Source organism: Marmota marmota, unplaced genomic scaffold, assembly GCF_001458135.2.
Source record: "Marmota marmota marmota unplaced genomic scaffold, marMar, whole genome shotgun sequence".
Classification (NCBI taxonomy): Eukaryota; Metazoa; Chordata; class Mammalia; order Rodentia; family Sciuridae; genus Marmota; species Marmota marmota.
The window spans coordinates 4642820-4664739 of NW_026000005.1; the positions used below are offsets into that span (position 1 = coordinate 4642820).

The 21920-nt window shown below is 32.6% G+C and overlaps 1 protein-coding gene across 1 annotated transcript in view; it reads left to right on the forward strand.

Annotated features, from left to right (window-relative positions):
• Positions 1-3075: 3075 nt before the first annotated feature.
• Dnajc10 (DnaJ heat shock protein family (Hsp40) member C10) overlaps positions 3076-21920 on the forward strand; it is a 46597-nt gene continuing 27752 nt past the window's right edge. Inside the window, exons 1-10 of the mRNA XM_048808973.1 lie at positions 3076-3472; positions 4963-5312; positions 6510-6672; positions 8222-8272; positions 12208-12290; positions 12503-12634; positions 13265-13358; positions 14773-14850; positions 16060-16103; positions 20927-21064. Coding sequence (XP_048664930.1) covers positions 5103-5312; positions 6510-6672; positions 8222-8272; positions 12208-12290; positions 12503-12634; positions 13265-13358; positions 14773-14850; positions 16060-16103; positions 20927-21064 — 993 coding nt within the window. The 5' untranslated portion in view covers positions 3076-3472; positions 4963-5102. The remainder of the gene's footprint in view (positions 3473-4962; positions 5313-6509; positions 6673-8221; positions 8273-12207; positions 12291-12502; positions 12635-13264; positions 13359-14772; positions 14851-16059; positions 16104-20926; positions 21065-21920) is intronic.

Consider the following 21920-nt stretch of genomic DNA (forward strand, 5'->3'; position numbering starts at 1 on the left):
AAAGAACCAAGACTTTTTAAAGAATTCGCTGTCAGGTCTGAGGCAGTGAAAGTCCTAGAGGAGCCTAGAACTTCATACTATGCACAAAACAAACATATTCAAAGTCTGAAACCACTTAAACATCTAAATAAGTGATAGTAATAGATGTCCATTTAATGAAATGGAAATCCATGAATCTACAAAAATATTAATTAATGAATAATTGAAAGTTTAGTGATAAGTAGGAAATTTGCAGAGGATCAAAGTACCTCTTTCACAAAGCACTTATTTTAAAAAGGAAAAATGTAACTTTATAGGGGAAAAGTGTCACAAAAAGTTTATAATCGAGCAATCTAAGTGAATACTATGAACAATGAGACAAATCAAACTCTGGGCTACCTAATAATAAGATACAATGAAAAGAATATAGTGCCATTTCTATTGTATCCCTGTCATAACTGCATAATTTATTTATGAGAAAATGTGAGACACACCAAACAGAAAGTTATGTATTAAATAACTGGCATGTGTCATTCACAATTGCCAAGGCCTTAAAAGTCAAGAAAAAACTGGGAAACTGACCGAAGGAGTCTAAAATGTAATGACACTGAATGAAGAAAGTAGTTCCTTACTAGGTCCTTTTACTGAAAAGACATTATTGGGACAATTGGCAAAATATGAATAGGGTCTGTGGATTAGACAATAATAATGTAGTAGTTTAATTTCCTGGTTTTGATGACTGTGTTGTGGTTATGTTCTTACATGTGAAAAGAAAAAGCAGGCAGGCAGACAGACCACAGGTTGGGAAGATAATGAGACAAATTAGCAATGACTCCCAAATGGTTGAGAAAAACAAAGTATTTGTACTATAAATTGAATGCTTTATAACTTTGAGATTGTCTCCAAATTTAAGTAACAGACATACAATGGCATTCCATTACATGAAACTGTTCTGTAGCTTCCTGTTGCTCTTAGGAAAAAAGACAAAAATCCTTAAAACGAGGATTTTTATGAACAAGACTGCATAATCTTGTTCCTACATTTCAGTTTTGTTCTGCTAACTCTCTCCTTTTGGCATGTTGCATTCTGTTGTTCTTTTTGTTCCTTAAACATTCTTGAAGTACAGGGCTATCCACTTGCTGTGCCCTCTGCCCAGAACATTCTCCATTTCCTGGCCTCATATTATATTAAATTTCTTCTATGCTTTTCTTCCTTTCTTTTTTTAAATTTGGTATGACCTTTTCCAAACCTTTGTCTCCAGGAGTAGGTCGTTTTCCCATTATTCGTCCTCACAGCACTAAGTATTACAGACTTGTCTGAATAATTGATGTAAACTCTATTATACTGCTTTTTGAGGGCAGAACCATATCTTTACTCAGTACAGGATCCCAAAGGATCTAGCCCAGACAACAATAAACAGTTTTAATAAATTGCTTTAAATTGCTACATTTGGCCTAATATTCTCCAAACTACTCTCCCTTTTCCAGCTTTCTCCCCTTGTATCATCTTGCCAATATCTGAGATAGTTATGTAAAATACTCAGTCCTTTACTTAAAAGCTTTAAAAAGCTTCCTCAGCATCTAAAATGTCTAAGTCTTCATCCGTTATGGCATTTATAAAAAGATGACCTGGGCCCAGCTTAATTCTCCAGTTTTCAATTTGTTTTTCAAGCTATCCCATTCCTCAGTTTATACCCACAAGACTTAAAATCAGCAGCTACAGCAATGTTTATAGCAGCTCAATTCACAACATCCAAACTATGGAACCAACCTAGATGCCCTTCAACAGATGAATGGAAAAAGAAAATATATTATATATACACAATACTCAGCCTTAAAGAATAAAGAAACTATAGCATTTGCAGGTAAATGGACGGAGCTGGAGAATATCATGCTAAGTGAAATAAGCCAATCCCCAAAGGCAGAATGTTCTGATATGTGAATGCTAACTTCACAATAAGGGGGTGCTGGGGAAAAACAGATATACTTTGGATTAGGCAGGGGGGAGTGAAGGGAGGGAGGGGTTGGGGGTAGAAACGATAGTGGAATGAATGTACATATATGATTATACAACCAGTGTGATTCTACATCATGAACAACCAGAAGAATGAGAAGTTATACTCCATTTATGTATGATGTGTCAAAATGCATTCTACTGTCATGTATAACTAATTAGAACAATTTTTAAAAAGAAAAAATGTTGGTTTACAGTGTGGCATAATAATTAACATCATAGTCCCTGGAGCCAGGTTGCTTAGGCGTGAATCTCAGCTCAAATACATATTAATCACAATTTCAGCAACTGTGTAATGCGTATAATAATAGCCATTATCTAATAGGAGGTCTGAGTTAATACATGTATATATATTCTTAGACCATTTCCTGGTACATGTTGACAATTATCACATCAGGCTGCTTCTAATATTTCTTCCTTTGTTCATTCTACTTCTTCTGGTTTCCTACAATATTAGCCATAGATCCCATGTATTCATAAATTTTTTATAAGCTGATATTTGGCATATTACCAATGAAGTTGCTACCCACTACAACTTATTTCATGTTGGGCATAATGTCATAAATAGGTATCAGCTTCGTTGTGTTGTTCTCTTTTGATGGTCCTAAGCGTAGCTACTTCCGTTGTTATATTGCTCCAGGTTCAAAATGCATTCTGTACCAGATCATGTAGATACAAGGTGAAAGAAAGGAGTATGGATAACGCCCTAGTATCTGGCTTGAACGACTCAGAAGCCAGGAACTACTGGAAAATGCTCAAATGTTTGTTGGTACAATCACATTTTTATTTCTTGCAAGTTTCCCATTGCCTGTTTAGTTCTCTAGGGTCACCCTGAAATGTCAGTACCGGGAAGCTCCCCTTTTCCTGCCAAATTTCCCTTTTCGGAGTGTCTCCCATCCATCAACCAGACAAAACTTGCACGTCTTCGACTTCCTATTAAAACTGGGGATTTAAGGAAATCTCACGCCCAAACCCTCCCTCAGGGTTTCGCCGTCACCCAGGCAACCGGACCAGGAAGGGGCGGGCTTCCCCATCCTTTCTTCCGCCGGCGGCCGGCGCCTGCCTCATTTAATGCGGGGGCGTTGGCTGCGCAATCTTCCCGCGTCCCTCAGCTCCGGGATGGACCCGGAGCTGGAGCCGGATCCCGGACAGACAGCCACGTCAACCTAAACCTACACCACCCTCCCCACCGCGCCGCTGCGGCGGGTCTCCGGCCGCGTCCTCCACGCCTTTCCCACAATGCCCCGCAGTAGGCTCCGCCCCGGCTCGCCGTGGAGAACGGCGCGCGAGGAACGAGGAGCGGACCGGAGCTGTCCGCGCGCTCTCGCTGCCGGTGCGGCGCGTGCTCCCCCGTCCCGAGCTCGGCGGCCTGGCGGTCGGAGAGTGCGTGCTTTCCTTCTCCGCGCACAGTTTGGGTTCGACTGGACAGGGTCCGCCGGGGATTGAGGATGGGGGAGTAGCCGCTGGAGGCTTCACAGAGGTGGGCATGGGCCGGGGGCTGGGGCTGTCCCGGAGCCGGCGGCGGCCTGGGCCCTCCCGGGAGGGAGGGTCGGCGTGCTTGTGCTCCTGAACCCTCCCCTTCTTAGCTCGGACGACTGGCGTGCGGTGTTCTTGTCCAGCTCTTCCTCCCATCTACCCGCTCCGCCCTCTGTCTGTGGGTTCCCGGCTTCCTGCTCCCATTTCTCACTTTAGCTTCAGTCAACTCGGGTTCCCCGTCTCTTGATCAGACATGACACTTGGGACACGCGCAAGACAGTCCTGTTTCCCCCTCTCCACTTTCTCCCCCATTTCACTCCGGGGAGATGTCTGCGGGAGGCTTTCGCATTTCGAGAAACGCTTTTAGCGTTTACCTGCAGCTTCCACCTGTACCAGAGCTCCAGCTTGGGCAGTTCAGCCACACCCACGCTGACAGAACAACCCCTAGGGGAGGAACACCTCATCCCAAAGTGATGTTTGAGATGTTCTCTTTTTCTGAAGGTTGTTTTCAGCCTGGGTGTTTTTTCTTCATCAGTATATTTCCCAAAGGTATAGTTTTGGGGCATGAAAAGGTGGGATTAGAAATGAGACGAAGACCATTCACAGGTAAGGAGGAATTTTTAAAACGAGGCATTTGGGATTAAAGGAAGAAAGGTAGAACTGGCTGAGGATGCTCGGAAAGTAAAGTTTTTCAAAGCATTTTGAAATCTTGGGTACTAAAGTGTACTAGTTTGTGATATGATGAAATAATGATTCTTTTTATCCTTCAGAGGTGAACTTGTCTAAATAACTGATTCTCCTTTTCCTATTGTTTCTATTTTTATTCATATTGAACGTGAACTTTGTGGTATAAATACATTAACTATTATTCTATTTTTGTAAAATAGCCTCTACTCAAATTTAGTATAAGCACCTTAGAAAACTCGGGAAAGATGGCCTGCCATCTAAGTTATGTATTGTAACAGGGTAATTAACTGATGTATTTTAAAAGGTTATGTGAAAAGTAGAGACCCTGTGGAAAAACACTGTGCTTCCTCCCAGTCCCCTGAAAAGATATTTCCTACAAGTGAGATCTAATAAAAAGAAAACCACACAGCTTTAAGGAGTGTAAAAATAGCTGAAAAAGAAAAAGGTATTACAAAAGGACAACACCTATGCTAGGTAGAAAAAAGAAAATACATCCTTTTCTTGCCCTTGTGTTCGGATGCTGATCAGAGGTTTTTCCCCATTGTATAAATTACTCTTTGTGTGTGTGTGCAGGCAATTGAGTGTTCTAGCTAGTTACCACTAGTCAATACCTTTATCTGCTGTCTTGAGATTTACACAAAATTGGCCACCAAAATATGGAAGCTGTGAGGAAAGGCCATGAAGAATAGATCTTGCAGATTGGCCATTTGATGGACATTTCATGGCTTGACCGTGCTATTTGAAATAATTTATGTTATTGCTGTTTCATTTGAAATGTGTTTTAACTGCCTGGTTTTCTCTGTTTAGATTAACATTTTTGGAGACAATCCGTTGGTACTTGATTCACCCTTGAAGTAATGCGGACAGAAGTTCTCAAATTTGCGTATTACATCAGCTGGACCCAGCAGTCTGTCTTAATGTTCACTTAAACCAGAGCTTGTATAAGAATGAGAATGGGAGTCTGGTTAAATAAGGATGATTATATCAGAGACTTAAAAAGAATCAGTCTCTTTCTTCTCATAGTGTATATGGCTGTTTTAGTGGGCACAGATCAGGATTTTTACAGTTTACTTGGAGTATCCAAAACTGCAAGCAGTAGAGAAATAAGACAAGCTTTTAAGAAATTAGCATTGAAGTTACATCCTGATAAAAACCCAGTAAGTAAAAGTTTTGCTTTTGAAAATATCTGATTATTGTAGTACATTTTGATATTTAAAATATTTTGAAGAAGAGTTTAAAGTGATGAGGAGTAGTCACATGCCAAAAGTGACAATTCAGTTAAAAACAGAAGAAGAAAAATATTCTCGTCAGGAATGGTGGGAAGGAATGCCATACCAAATAGGCAGTTCCCTATTAATTTGAAAACTATTTTCAGCACATATATTAAAGATAATAATTCTCAAATTATCATGTCTGTAAAGGAGTTTTTAGTGTAGACTAGGTTATGATCAACTGTTTTAGAGAAGAAAATAATTTTCAGAACTCAGTGTCTTGCCAAAAATGACAATAATAACTGATAATTATGTGCTTTAACTTCCCTTTTTTTTTCACACATAAGACCACAGACCAGTTAGAAAGTTTTATATATTAAAACTTGAGAGTATTCAGATGTACTTCCATTTATAAATATTTGTGTATCCAATAATGTGATCTTTAAAATTACTTTTAATTTTTATGGTCTGTTTGTAATTTGTGTAATAAATTCAATAATAGCTTTCATCATTATTAAGAATCAAATGATTAAGTTTTTTTTTTTTTTTTCAAGGTAGAATTTTTTTTAAAAGGATTTTATTTCTGAAACAAAGCTGAGCAATAGAAACAGTATTTCTTTAGAACTCTTTATTAATTATCTTTGTGATCTATATTTAGGATTTTCACTTTTTTCAGTTTTTCTTTTAAATTTTCAGAATATGAAAGATGGTAGACCTACATTTGTATATTATTTAAATGAAAGCATCCTTCAAAAACCAAAATATAATAAAAGAGAAACTGCCAATCCAGTTTGAATTATTGCTTATATTAGTTCTTATGTAATTATCTGAGGGATTGGAGCACATACTTTTTTAAGTTAATATGTTGATCTGCCTCAGAAAAATATTCTACAATCTATGATTGTTTCAAAAATAATATTTTAAAAATTAAGGATTTCAGTCTTGTTTTTATTCAATTGCATTTGTAATTAGAAAATATTTCTTGATTTTATCCCGTGATTACTCATATCGCTTTATACTAACCCCCACCATGTTGGTATATAGTATTCGAGAAATCTTTGTTTTAATTAATCTACACATAGGTTCTGAAAGGACTTGGATTATGTATCTTAAATAACTGTCATTTATAATATTTTTTAACAGAATAACCCAAATGCACATGGTGATTTTTTAAAAATAAATAGAGCATATGAAGTACTTAAAGATGAAGATCTTCGGAAGAAGTATGACAAATATGGAGAAAAAGGACTTGAAGATAATCAAGGAGGCCAGTATGAAAGCTGGAACTATTATCGTTATGATTTTGGTAAGGTCATATATTGTGAATTTTATTATCTGATTTTAAAAAGAAGTTAATTTTGTTTCACCACTTAGCTTGTGAATTTAATATGTATCATCTTGATTTGCTTTTTTGAATTTACTCTGGGAGTGGAATTCTAAAGGCAGGTAACTTGGTATGCGGAGGTTATCTGTACAGATATGAAAGTGTATTGGCCAAAAATTCCTACTTAAAAAAAAGTGTGTGTGTATATACATTTACATATGTTTGTATTAAAATTAATTTCTAGAACATCGTGTTTTCCAAAAAGGGTAAATCGTCTTTTAAATTTAATAGTGGTTACTTCAGTAGAAATGCCATCCTTCTCCTGTGTAACAAAAAATAAGGTAAGAACAGAGGGAGGAAACAAAGGAACCAAGGGAGACAGAAAATAAACACTGATATGAAGGCAGAATAACCAGTATTTCTCAGTCATTAATTAACCTCAAATGCAGTTTAACAACTGAAATATGCTTTTATATTAAACAAAAATATTTTAAATTTGTTTTTAGAAAATGCTTCTTAAGACTGATTTTATTACTGATGTGATTCTGCAATCTGTGTATGGGGTGAAGGTGGGAGTTCATAACCCACTTGAATCAAAGTGTGGAATATGATATGTCAAGAAATTTGTAATGTTTTGAACAACCCACAATAAAAAATTAAAAAAAAAAAAAGACTGATTTTATTTTCAAAATCATAGTTTCAAGTATATTTTCTGCAACTCCATAACTGTGTCAGCTGTTAGCAAACTACATTTTACTGACCATTTAAATCTGACTCACCACCTGTTTATATAAAATGTTTTATTGGAATGCAGTTATGCTTAATTGTTTTCATGTTGGCTATACGTTCACATTTTGAAGGCAGAGTTTAGTATTTGTGATTAAAAATCATAGGTCTTCAAAAGCCCCAAATGTTTACTAATGGCCTATATAGAAAAAGGTTGCTGACTCCTGGTTTTATATCCATTGTTAGTACTGTTTGGATATTTTATATAGTAATGAGAAATTTTCTCACATTGATTTTAATTATGGTAAGTAAAATTCATATTTACTGCTAAATGTTAGAAAATAGAAATTTTCTGTGGAGATGAAATTATGTAAATATTAGAAACTTCCTCTACCCCCAGTAAACTCACACTCTTGATAGGCCAGATCAGAAAACTAATGTCTTTTTTGTTGTTGTTTTATTTTTGTTTTTAGTAGTTGTAGATGGACAGCAAGCCTTTATTTTATTTGTTTATTTTTATGTGGTGCTGAGGATCAAACCCAGTGCCTCACACATGGGCAATAAGCACTCTGCCACTGAGCTACAGCCCCAGCCTGAGAAAACTAATATTTTTATATCACTTTGCAGATGTATCACCAATAGTATTATTTCCTGTTGGTTTTTCTGTTAGTTTACTACACATTATGCAAGTTTGAGAATTTATATAAAAATTTTATTTTTTCATGGTTAAAACAAAAATGAATATTACGTGGTAATTTACTTTTATGGAGAAGTGTTTATAATTTTTGTATATTTTAAAAATTAGGTATTTATGATGATGATCCTGAAATCATAACATTGGAGAGAAGAGAATTTGGTAAGTTTGTAGACATGATTTTCTAAAACTAGTTCAATCTCAGTATCATCTCTTGGATCTAAATGTGTTCAGAAGTTAGAAACATTTGGGATTTTAGAAAGGTAATAATGGAATATTGTTTATATATTAAACAGTGTTTCCAGAAGAATGTGAGGTAGTATGCCATTAATAAAGACACTAGTATTTCTGAAGCAAAATGCATATGTATGAAAAAATGCATATATATATATATATATATATATATATATATATATATATATAAATCAAACAAAAGAAATAAAAATAATATGTAGCTCTGTGTCCATTCAGGCCAGATTTGGATGCCAAATTAGCTTGCTGCATATTTGCAAAACAAAAAAAATTTCCATAAATAGAAGAAAGATCAGTAGAATAGAGGGAGGGAGGAAGGGAAGGAACTGGGAAATACTTGGGACTGAATTAAAGCAAATTATATTCCATGCTTTTATAATTGTGTCAAAATGAATCCTAATGTTTTGTATAACTAAAAAGAACCAGAAAGGGGAAAAAAGGAAAAAGAAAAACTTCCAGTGTCTGAGCTTTTTTATTTTAAAATTTTGGATTAGTATATGGTTATTTTAGAATCAGTTTTAATTTGATCTGTGATTTGTGTGAAAATGAATATTAAGAATATAGTTATGCATATTTCATTTCAGAAACTAACAAAAACTGGATTCAATTCTTACATTTTCAGTCTTTATACAATAATAATAGGTTTATTCATTCTTTTGTATTTCAAAGCAGTAAATTGAACCTCAAATTAAATTCTCATTTTATTCTTCTGTATTATAATCAGATTTAATTTATAAAACTAAAATAGCATACCAGTTGCAAAAAGTATATATTTTATGTTTTTTATGTATTATCATCATAAAAGATGTATTATAGTCACTTGATTTTGTACCATTTATTACTTCTAAGCAAGTATTACCTTTTATTCTAACTTTTTATATCAGTGAATTCAGGCATAAAAAATAACTATACTGTGTTATAAGTTTTGCATGTGAATACAAGTTCTGAGTAAAGAGAAAATATATCTTCCCTACAAAGGAAGTAGGAAAATTTTGAATCGTTTGGATTATTGGTAGGATAAATTAACACCCATGTGATGAACTGGTGGACATAACTTTACAGCATGTTCACTATATAAATCTGTAGCTTTTCCTGTGTGGTTGTTATTGTCACTCGTCTTCTACTATTTTAGTGAGTGTTGTGTGGACCAAGAAAGCAGAAAACATTGGAATTACAGATAGAATAAAAGGAACTGAACAAAACCTGCAAATGAACTAGTTTATGAATCCACCTAGAATGAGACTTTACTGATATTGCACATTAGTTCAAGCTTTTTCAGCTGTGTCACTATGTGGAAAAGGCTGAGAACCACTAACAGTTCACGTAGAACTCCAAATAGTAGTTTTAAATTATTACAGCCACAAAATGTAAGACTAGATTACTAGCTAATATTGACAGTTCAATACATATTTGCCATTATTCCACTTGATATCTAATACTACTCTTCATATTACTAGACTTAGACAAGATAATTCTGAAGTTGTAGTTGAAGAAGCAGAAGTAAGATGTCAAACCGATGGTAGAATCAATTTGTACTTATGTAAATATCAAACTACCCTCAATTGTATGTCTATTACCAGTTGTTTTCTTTTGCTTTGAGTTGTTTAGTCTTATGTTTTCATAAATATAGAATTATTTTAGTTTTGTTTTCTTCCTCTAGGAAAGATAATGTATTTTCTTCCAGTTAGGATCACCAGCAGTTTCAAATAAAGTAATTCAAAAGCTGTGCTTTGAATTTTGAGAGGACTAGTCACTTTCCAGTTGTTCTTTATATACAGAAACCTTCTTGAGATGTGCCCTGAATGCCCTTTTGTCCTTCTGGCCCAATAAATCAATTGAAATCTCTGCTCATTTCTTCCTTGTCAGCTGCTACATTTTCTCAAAGTGACAAACACTGACTCTGATTTTTACCTTTTTTCATACCATTAGCCCCTGATTCTTCACTGTTTGGTAACTCTCTAATACTTTTAACAAAGGTCTTTTATATTTTGTCCAGTTTTCCAATTTTAGTAGTGGCAGAATTAGTCCAAATTACATAGTTAAATTTTACCAGGAGGGAAAGCCCAAAATGTTCAAGTTTTGTTCAGAAGGAAAAACCTGATTACACTTTCACAGCTTTTAAATGTTCTCATCTTTCTCGGTAAATATTCATTTTATCTTTTTATATGGTATAGGACAGTAGTGTTTCAGTCTTTATAATCAAGTTCTGGATGGTATTTGCAAAAGTGGAGAATGTCTCACATGTATACTGGTCATTCTTAGTAGTACCATATAATATAGGCATCCTTTAGAAAATAGTATAAGAAAGAGGATCTCAAAGCACTTCTGCCTTTTGTTGCATTTTTCTGTGTTTAAAGAAACTATTAGTTATAGTTGTCTAATTATTAACAGATACCAGTTTTAATTGGGTAATTCAGAGACCAAAAATTGGATCTTGAAATATACTCAAGTCTTTTAGGTCACTGAGTTATGTAAAAGCATTTCTTTGTGCTCTGAAAATGTAGTATTAAAAAAAATTGTAGCTGGGCACAGTGGAACATACCTCTGATCCCAGGAGGATCATGAGTTCAAACCCAACCTAGACAACATCAAGACTGTCTCAAAAAAGAAAAAAAAAATTAATGAAAATACTTTTAATCTTATTAGTCTTAATCATCCAGAACTGGGTAGATGTGTTAGAAGTGTCCATAAAAACAAAGTACCAAAATTACACATTTTCACAGTTATAACTAATAAGGTAATCACTTTTTCTAGTAAAGCTTGCATTCTACTGAGATTTTTAATTAAATTAGCATCCATTGGTCATCAGAGCCAACATGGGAATTGTTTTAACCTAGACAGAGTTGTCTGTCACTTTCTAAGCATTGCTAAAAACAGTTGATAAAATTATAAATTATTTTGCCTATGGTGTACAATTAACTGTTTTTCCATAAATCTATCTTATTGAAACACAGGTGAATATTGACTCATACATATATCAAATTAACTTGAGTTAATCATGCATAGTTAATACAATATGCTTGTTTTGATGTCTCACTATAATTTATGAAAATTTTATTTTAAAATTACAAATAGATTGTGGGGGGGAAGTAAAAAAATAAAATTACCAATAACTGATTTTGCTGTAGAATTGTATGAAAACCCTTAACCAAAAGCAAATTGCCCGTGCCTTTGAATGTACATATACACCCTTACAATGTTAAAATTATAAAATGAATTAAGTTTCTTTACCCTCATCAAGTCATTTACAGATTATAACATATACTGTTGATTAGACATGTTCAAATCTATTTTAGCAAATATGTATTTGTCTTGAAATAATAAAAACCTTTATCTAGTACTTCTCAAACAACATGATTTTCTAAGGTAAATGTCTTATCTATGGTAAAGATTAAATTTAATTCTACAATCCTTGCTATATTGTGTAGGTTTCTCATTCTTTGAGAATTTAAAATAGGCATCAGAATTGATTTGACCACATACTTAAACTATGCAATAGATAGTAGGGGAACCTCACTCTGAATCTTTCTCACTGGTTCTCTATTTCTCTTATCCACACAAGCTCTTACATAAGGTTGGCTGTTATTTCCATGTGTCTTTTTTATTTAAGTTTCAGAGCCATATTTTTCTTGCAGCTCATGCATGCTTCTTACCAAATATGGGTTTAAGAAAAATTTTTTTTAAAAGTTATTGTTGGTTTGACATTTGAAATATTTTCATATAAAAAGTTTTTATAGAAAATGATAAAGGTAGTTATGAAAGATTTATGACTGCTTTTTCTGTTAATCTCAAAAGTTTTTAACTAAACAGTAACGTTTAGTAAATTGTTTTATGTACTTTTTTAGATGCTGCTGTTAATTCTGGAGAAGTGTGGTTTGTAAACTTTTACTCCTCAGGATGTTCACACTGCCATGATTTAGCTCCCACTGTATGTATTTTTTACCTTCTGATTTTTTTTGCATTTTTATTTTTTAATATGTTGGCATTTTTCTATTTGTAATAATTATGACTATTAAATAATTATCAAATACTTTCACATATGTATAGTTTTATTTGATAAAATTTTTTTCCTTTAAGGCTTCATAGCTTGAGATGTTTTAAGGAGAAAAAATGAATAGAGGTATACTTTTTCTGTCATAGTGGAGAGACTTTGCTAAAGAAGTGGATGGATTACTTCGAATTGGAGCTGTGAACTGTGGTGATGATAGAATGCTTTGCCGAATGAAAGGAGTCAACAGTTATCCTAGCCTCCTCATTTTTAGATCCGGAATGGTAAGAGATGATTAGCAATTTTCAAATCTGTTGAACTTTATAACAAGTGAAATGGCTAGCTAAAGTACAGTATATGTATATACTGTATATATATATAGGTTTTTAAGTGTTACTTTAGGTGCCATCTAAATAATAATAATGCATACTCATAGTAATATCCATAGAACTCATAGTAGTATTCTTTAGATCTGTCTTGTTGAAATATAGGTGATCATTGACTCCTACACTTTTCACTTTGAGATTATTTTATGAATACTTTTAAATGCCATTACTTTAACTTTGGTGTATGCCAAAATTAAATGTTTTCCAGTTTTAGTTTCTGTCTTAATTTATTCAACATGCATATTGTGGTTTGTTATTCACAGAGTATTTTGTAAATATTAACTTGTTGAATATTAAGCTCCAATCTCCTTTTTCCAAGTTTCCTGTGATAGAACTAAAACTATTAGTATTAATCAAATTCTTTCTGAAGAATCTGTACTATCCATTTTTCTCAGAATATCATTGGAAATGATACTACACTGTTGAGAGATACCTGTTTAAAATAATGTAAAATCAAAGTATTTGATACTCTCATAGTGAGTTTTAAAAAGAAAAGGTAAATATTTCTCTTTTTATAAAATTCAATAGGCTGCAGTGAAATATTATGGAGACAGATCAAAGGAAAGTTTAGTGAGTTTTGCCATGCAGCATATTAGAAGCACAGTGTCGGAATTATCAACAGGTAATTTTAATTTCTTAATGTGCTTGATGTTCAAGGATACTTTTAAATTGGAATTTTAAGTTTTACAATGGCAGTATTAATATTTTGGTCATAATACTGAAATTTTGAAGTATCTTTTCCGTGTTTCTTAAAGAGGAATTGTGTCATTGCTCTGACTTCAACTGAATAGTAAATATTTAACAACCTAGTTATTTTTTTTAAGAGAGAGAGAGAGAGAATTTTTTTTAATATTTATTTTTTAGTTTTTGGTGGGCACAACATCTTTTTATTTTATTTTTATGTGGTGCTGAGGATCGAACCCAGCTCCCCGTGCATGCCAGGCAAGCACACTACCGCTTGAGCCACATCCCCAGCCCCAAACCTAGTTATTTTTACAGAAACTTAACAAGGTATGAGAAATGGATCTAAGATGGACATAGGTGACAAGGCAGTTTTTAAAATGCAGCTAAATGTTTAGTAATGTATGTTTTATTGCTTTTATAAGCATAGGAAGTAATAAGTTCATGCCTATCCAGATTTAAGTTCAAAAACATTTCTTAGGCTTTTAATTCATCAAATGATTTTAGGCTTATTTCTCTGAACTATTCTTGAAATGACAGTATTTATGGTTAAAGGGATATTTATTTAATTCTTTGGGTACCACTTATATATCAGAAACTGTTAATTACTAGGGCTGCAGAAATGAAATACATAATTCCTGCCATCAACAACCTCATTATTTTAATGAGGAAAATACTAATGAACAATTAAAATACAGTACAGTAACTCTTATGATAGACATAAGCTTAGAGAGGCATAAAATATATGAAATAACCCGGGCTGGGGTTGTGGCTCAGTGACAGAGTGCTTACTTAGCATGTTCAAGACCCTGGGTTCAATCCTCAGCACCACATAAAAATAAATAAATAAAATAAAGGTATTGTGTCCAACTATAACTAAAAAATAAATACTTAAAAAAAGGATATGAAATAACCTATTTGAGGAAAGGTTAGAAAATATTTCTTAGAAGATGTCATATCCAGTCTCCAATAGAAATGAATAGGAAGTCTTCAGAGAGCACTGTGCATTTGGGAATTGGCAATAGCTTCTGTATCTGACAAAAAGATGTAATGTGTTAAGAGTGGTGTGGGGAGACACAGGAGTTTTGTCTACATATTTAGACAAAACTCAGATTACAAGAGGCCTTTCTTGCCATCTTGAATATTCTTCTTAAGCAAATAATGAATTTAGATTTATGTGATGAAAAATTGGAGAGACAGTAAAGGATTTTGACAAACTTAGAGGATTTTTAGAAAGATAACTTAATAATACAGTGAATTAGAAGAGGATATGATTAGAAAGACAAATTCATTTGGAAGACTGTTGCAATATTGAGTAATAGGTGATCAGAAATTTGCTTTTATTTTCTTTAAAGGAAATTTTGTTAACTCCATACAAACTGCTTTTGCTGCTGGTATTGGCTGGCTGATCACCTTTTGTTCCAAAGGAGGAGGTAATTTTATTATTTTGTCATCCTAAAATGAAGACTGTAACATTTAAATTTTAGGTGGCAGTTCTAAATATGCTACTGTAATTGCCTTTTCATTAAATAATTGATGATTTGAAACCATGATTTAGACACAAGATTATAATTTTTTACTTACTGAATATGTACCATTTTTGTTACATAAGATGTTATCACATTGTTAATTTGTTAATGTGACACGTATTTGTTGGACAAGTTTTTCAGCTTACTTGTATTCATGATAAATTGTAGCTTAGGTACCCACTAGTGTATTTGGCATATTGCAAAAATAATTATTGTTAACAACTATAATTCCTCCCAAATAATAGTATTTGGAAGTATGAATTTTTCCTTGTTAGATATTAAAATGAATATGTTTGGCTCATAAAGTTGTGTATATGAAAATGATACTTTTTCATTTCTAGGACCTTTCCCTCAGTGAACTAAATTGAAATTCAATACCCTACATGCCAAACTATAACATAAACTGCATTCAATGAGATTGATTAAAAATTGGTCCCAATGTTACAAAATATCCTAATTTATTAATTTAATACATTTTTATATGTTAATCCCAACATGAATCTTTTCCCAAAACTTTACCTCTCAACCATAATGCCCCTTTGTTAGGAATGTATTATAATATATAACTAAGATTAACCATTCAACCCCTCCTATAAGACCAATATCAGGAAGATACTGCTTTTGAACAAAAATCAGCCTTAAACTTTTTTTGCAAAGGGATTTTGTTTCATTTTGACCTAATGCCCAGATTGTTGTCCATCCACAAAACATTTTAAACTTTTTAATATTCTTTTGTCTTGTTTTTGAACCCAGGTAATTTGATCTTACCTATCTCTGTAGGCTCTATGATACTACAGCTCCCTTTTCTTCCAAATCTAAACTCAAATGTATCCTACCATTCATATTTACAGAACTTTCATAAAACTAGTGAAGAACATATTTTCAGATTTGTGAAGACCCTAAAGAAACGCTTACTTTTCTGTAGCTAGAAATCCTGAAAAATTAATGAGAAGGCATGAGAGTTTGTGTATATAAAATGAGACTACTAAGTAATATTTCATTATTTATTTCAGTTAATGGTCTTAGAATCAACATGGTAATTTGAGGAAAAGGCATGAGAGGATAGGCTTAATAAAGCTTAAATAGCCTCATAAAGTTTTTTTTTCCCCTCAGATTGTTTGACTTCACAGACACGACTTAGGCTTAGTGGCATGTTGGTAAGCATCCATCCTTTTTGTAAAACTACATCATTATAAGTTGACTTAATTTTTTTCATAGTTTCTTGAACACTTAACTCATATTTTTGTAATTTTTCTTATTTTCTGAATGATGTATTCATAGATAAAACTTTCTAAATAATTAGTTGTGTTAAGTACCTTTTCATATGGTGCTTTCATTTGTGTAAGTATTCTACGTTTATTATGAATTCCTCTAGTTATATATTAGTTTTCTTATCGTTTCCAAAATTTGTTTCCTGTTGTTTTGATTTTACTTTGTTATTTCTTATTCTCATATCATGTTAAGAGTTGAAGAATGTGGTCTGTTTGTTGATTATTTAATGTTATGATAGCATGCATTGGCTTGGGAGTTTTCAGTTGTAAAAAGTTGGGAAACTTCTATGTGAGCTCAAATAATAAGTCTCTATATGTATGTTGGGTATAATTTTTGTATCAGATCACATTTAATCATGTTATTCATATCAGTATCATTTAGTTTTTTTCTACTTGATATAGAACCATAATTTCTGAGCAGGCATATTAAAACTTCCAACTGAATGGTTGATGTGTTTCTCTCTGTCCTATTCATTTTTATATAGAGTCCTGCAGGAGGAATATGTCCTAAGAAATTGACATTATATAATTTCTTCATCAGATGAATATCAGAGTATACTTACACAAACCTAGAAGGTGTAGCCTGCTTCACACCTAATCTATATGTAGCCTATTGCTTCTAGACTAAAACTTGCTATAAATGTTGCTATAGGGGTTGTTGTAGCACAGTGGTTAAGTATTAATGTATCTAGCCATAGAAAAAGTACAATAAAAGTATATTATATTGGGCTGGAGTTGTGGCTCAGCAGCAAAGCACTTGCCTAGCACATGCTAGGCCCTGGGTTTGATCCTAAGCACCACATAAAAATAAAATAAAGATGTGTCCACTGAAAACTAAAAAATAAATATTAAAAAATTCTCTCTCTCTCTCTCTCTCTAAAAAAAAAAGTATATTATAAAAGATGGTACACTTGTATTGAACATTTAGTAGGTAATGGAGCTTGTAGGACTAAAAATTTCTTCAGGTAGATAACTTGAGTGAATATGAGGTTTCAGAGCCTTATTATCTACTACTGTATACTTTATAAGACACTAATTTTGCTACAATAAGTTTATGAAAACAATTTCTTTAGTAATAAATTAACCTTAGCTTTCTGTAATTTTTTTTACTTTATACATTTTTTACTTTCTGACTCTTGTAATAATACTTAGCTTGAAACATAAACATTGTACAACTATATAAAAATAGATTATATGAATATTCTTTTAATTTTTTATTGATTTTTATGTTTGTGGTGCTTATTCTATAAATGTTTTTCTCTTAATTGTTTTCATTTTAAACCTTTAAAAAAAAAAAAAACTAAAGCACAAACCCACTTTAGCCTACACCTCCATAATATCAGAATTGTCAGTATCACTGTCCTTCATCTCCACATTTTCTTCTTCTGGAAGGTCTTCAGGCATGGAGCTATCATCTCTCATAATAGTACTGCCTTATTCTGGAATCTTTCTGAATCTAAGTGAGGATCTTATTGAGGAAATGTCATTCTTTTCATAAATATCTGTGACCATCCAATGTAAACCTCTTCGTGTTAGGGTTCATGTTTTCAAACTTTGTAAGGAGCTTAGTAAGGTCTTCAAAGGTTTTACTAGATCCTTAACAGGGAAGTGAAGTTCTTGGGTTCTTCTTTCATTAGATTGCTTTTCACTTGCATCTTTAGTTATGTGTTCACTAAGCAATAGGAATTTTTCAACTGGATCATAATCTTATGGGATCATTTTCCTATATGCTGTTCATTGTTCACCAAATTATTATGCAATGCATATTTATATTTTCAAATAATGTATGATCTTGATCAGCATATTCTTTTAGTGGCTATTATTTATACCTCTTTGTGGATCATGGACTTTAAAAAAAAAAAATTGTTTTATCTAACACTGAAATGATTAACTTGATATACTTACATTTCATTCTCAACCTTTATTTCACCCTATACTTAGACAGTGGTTTTTCAACACAATGTTAAAATTCCTTGAGAATCTTCTAAGAATTTATATCAAAACCAGATCTGTCTTAGGGACGGGTGTGGTAGTGCATACCTATAATGCCAGCAGCTCCAGAAGTTAAGGCAAGAGGATCTCCCCTTCAAAGCCAGCTTCAGCAACAGTGAGGCACGAAGCAACTCAGTGAGACCCTGTCTCTAAATAAAGTACAAAGGAACTAGAGAATAAAGCTCAGTGGTTGAGTGCCCCCCTGAGTTCAATTGGCGTACCTAAAAACAAATAAAATAAATTTTTAAAAAATAGGTCTCAGATATTAAAAATATTTGAAGATGAGCTCTGAACATAAATATTTTTTGTTAATCTTTTAGGATCGGAGCTGTTAGCCTTTTATATTCTTCCTTTCCAGCAAAGTCTTTGTGTACTTTTAGCATCAAGGAAATGCTGGTCTTAAAAATGGATGCAAAGTCATCTTTTTCTCTTCTTGAAGCAGTTTCTGGATGATTGACATTATTTCCCCCTCAAATAATATTTTTGTTTGGTAGACTTTAGGGAAGCCATCTGCCTAGAGTTTTCTTTGTATCTATAATCTCCTTTTTAAATCAGATTATTTCCTCTGTTTAGGAAATTGTTTTTGTTCTTCCAACTAAATTTTTAAATATACTAGTATATAGTTATACATAATATCCTATGATTTTTGTGGAGTTTTCTTATCTTTCTTTTCTTCTTTAGTGATTCCCACTTTCACTTTCTGATAATGATTTTCTGTACTATCTCCTGTCAACATTAGGAGAAATTTATCAAGCTTTAAAATTTCTACTTTGCATTTATTTTCAATTTTGTTCATTTATGTGCTTTATTTCCTTCCTTCTGCTTCCCTAGAATATAATTTGCATTTAATTTTTTAAGTTATTGTGATTCAGGCTTTCCTTTGTAATATATGAATTAAACTATGGATTACTGAGTATAGCTTTTAGTTATATTCCATATTTTGAAATGTATTTTTATTACCAGTCAATTCAAAATACTTTATAACCTTTTATTTTTATTGAATTATTGATTATTTAGGACTTAATATCCAAACAGAGGGTTTTTTGTTTTTGTTATTTATGGGCACCTTAATTCTACCCTGGTTAGCAAACATGGTTTCAATGTTTTTAACAATATTCATGTACATTTGAAAAAGTAAATTCTTTAGTTCATAGATGCACACCTGTGTAAAATCAGTTGGGTCAAGTTTAACACTACCATTCAAATATTGATCTTAATAAGTTCATTGTCTGCCTGTTCCGGCACGGAGAAGAAAGTGTCTTAATATCTGTTAATATTTTATTAATTATCCATTGTTATTATGGATATTTGTTTTTTCCATTAATTCTTTTTGTTTATTTATTTTGAGCCTTTGTCATCATGTGGGTACTAATTTAGAATTGTTATTTTTCGTTGTGATAGGAGTTTCTAGCTTGATGAAATAACTCTCTTCTATAATGTCTCTTGCCTTCAAATCTGCTTTGACTGACATCAGTATGACTACAACTTTCTTTTGGTTAATGTTGGCATTCTGGTATCCTTATATTTAAGGTGTATTTTCTGTAATCGGCATATGCTTAATTTTGTTTTTTTATCAGTTTTCTTACTCCATTTACATTTAATATTATTCCTGATATATTGTGTATATTTACTGTCATTAGTTTTCTGTTTGTCCCACCTATGATATAATCCTTTTTCTTTCCTCTTTGCCTCCTTTTAGGTGAGTCAAGTGGTTTAATTTCATTTCTCCTCACTATCATCTCTTTAGTTACCAGTTTTTGTTTTTGTTTTGTTGTTGTTGTTGTTTTGTTTTTTTAAACTGTCCTCTTAATGAATACCCTAGAGCTTACAACATGTCTCCCTGACTTAACCATTTCCTGGATAGGGTAGCAAGAGACCTTGAACACAAATTTCTTTATTACTTCTGACACTTTGCCAGCATGTATTTTTAATTTTACTTTTCTTTTTTCTAGTTATTTCTTATATGCAGTTAAGGGAATGCATCTTAAGTGTATAGCTTAGTTATTCTTATGTATGTTTCGAAATAACACCATCTAAATCAAAATTATCATTTCTGCTTTTAAGATTTTTGATTTTCTGAAGTTTTGTTATGATTTGAATAGATGTTTACTTAAGATTTATTGGACCTCTCAAATCGATAGGTTAATATTTTCAAAGTTATAATAGCTGAAAAGTTTCTACATCAATTATTATTAATGTCCCATTCTTTGTTTTTTGGAATTGCACTTGAATGTATGTTACTCTTCTATTTGTTTACTAACTTGAGTAGTCCAGAAGATTTTTTCAGTAACTTGAGGTTCCGAGAAATGTACTTTTCGTATAGGACATTAGAGCACATTAAAGTAACTCAGCCACCAATAGGTGAACACTGGGAAGGTACTAATTTAAATGTATGCTGTAGACAGAATGTCTGATAAACTATGATACATATTGAAAGTTCAGTAATAATGACGACTCTTAAACAAGTCACATTTGATTTTTAACCTAAAAGATTATTGAGCAGCCTGTTTTCTATTTTAAAAAAATGATAAATTTAGTTTTTTGTAGATTTGTACAAATTCTAAAAAGTAGATGTTTAACATCAGGGGAAAATGGAAAACTGTATTATCTCAGGTTATTGAGTACTATTTATAAAGTTGTAATTTTATAATAGAAATGTTGGGTTTTAACTTTTTCTTAATTTACAACATAGTGTGTTTTTTGTTTAACATTTTTAGGATGGCCTTGTTAACGTAGGATGGATGGACTGTGCCACCCAGGACAACCTTTGTAAAAGTTTGGATATTACAACAAGTACTACTGCTTATTTTCCTCCTGGAGCCACTTTAAATAGCAAGGAGAAAAACAGTATTTTGGTATGAATAACTTTAAGGAAATTTCTTTATTTATAAATGTGTACATGCACACACATTTAAAAATGTATCCTTTTATAAGCAGTTAGCAAGGAAATGAAACAGTTTATATGGATCATTTCATTAATTAGAATATGTAAATTCTTGGGATTTTGTTTATTATATACTTTAGTTTAAAAATAATCCTTATAAAGTTCTTTACAAACTGGCATTTGTATTATACATTTAAAACCATTATAGTTTTAAACTTCAAAGATATGGTAAAAATACTCTTTCATTTAACCTAACAATATATTTCATAAGTTTTTATTTTTGTATTTTCTAATGGTAAAAATGTAGATCCCTAATAGGTTTGGCTAGGACCCAGTTATGTTTTTAAGTACCCTATGGGATTCTGATGTAAACTCAGATCTAGAAATTTGGAAATCTGATACAGTTCACCTCCCTGTGTTTCTGAAGCAGGAAACTTGAGACTCAAGCTAGTTGTCGAGGAAGTGAGCTAAATAATGGGATTTCCTGGGGACTCCCAAAAGAATATAAAGAAGAATAATAAAGACAAATTTCTTTCAGTTTTCTATATTTTAATTCTGCTTTTTAAATGTTGATAATTATAACACATACTCATTTCAGAAATTCATGCACAGTACAGAAATATATAAAGATCCAACATTTCCTAAAATTCAATCACTTGTGGACAACCACCATCAAGTCTTGGTAAATACCCTGCAGATCCTTTACATATACACTCTATAATGACTGGTCCATAGTTTATGGCTCAGACCTTTGCCCTGCACTCCAGAAATATTATATACATGCATGGACATGTACACATATGTACACTGCCTTTCAGCATCTCCCG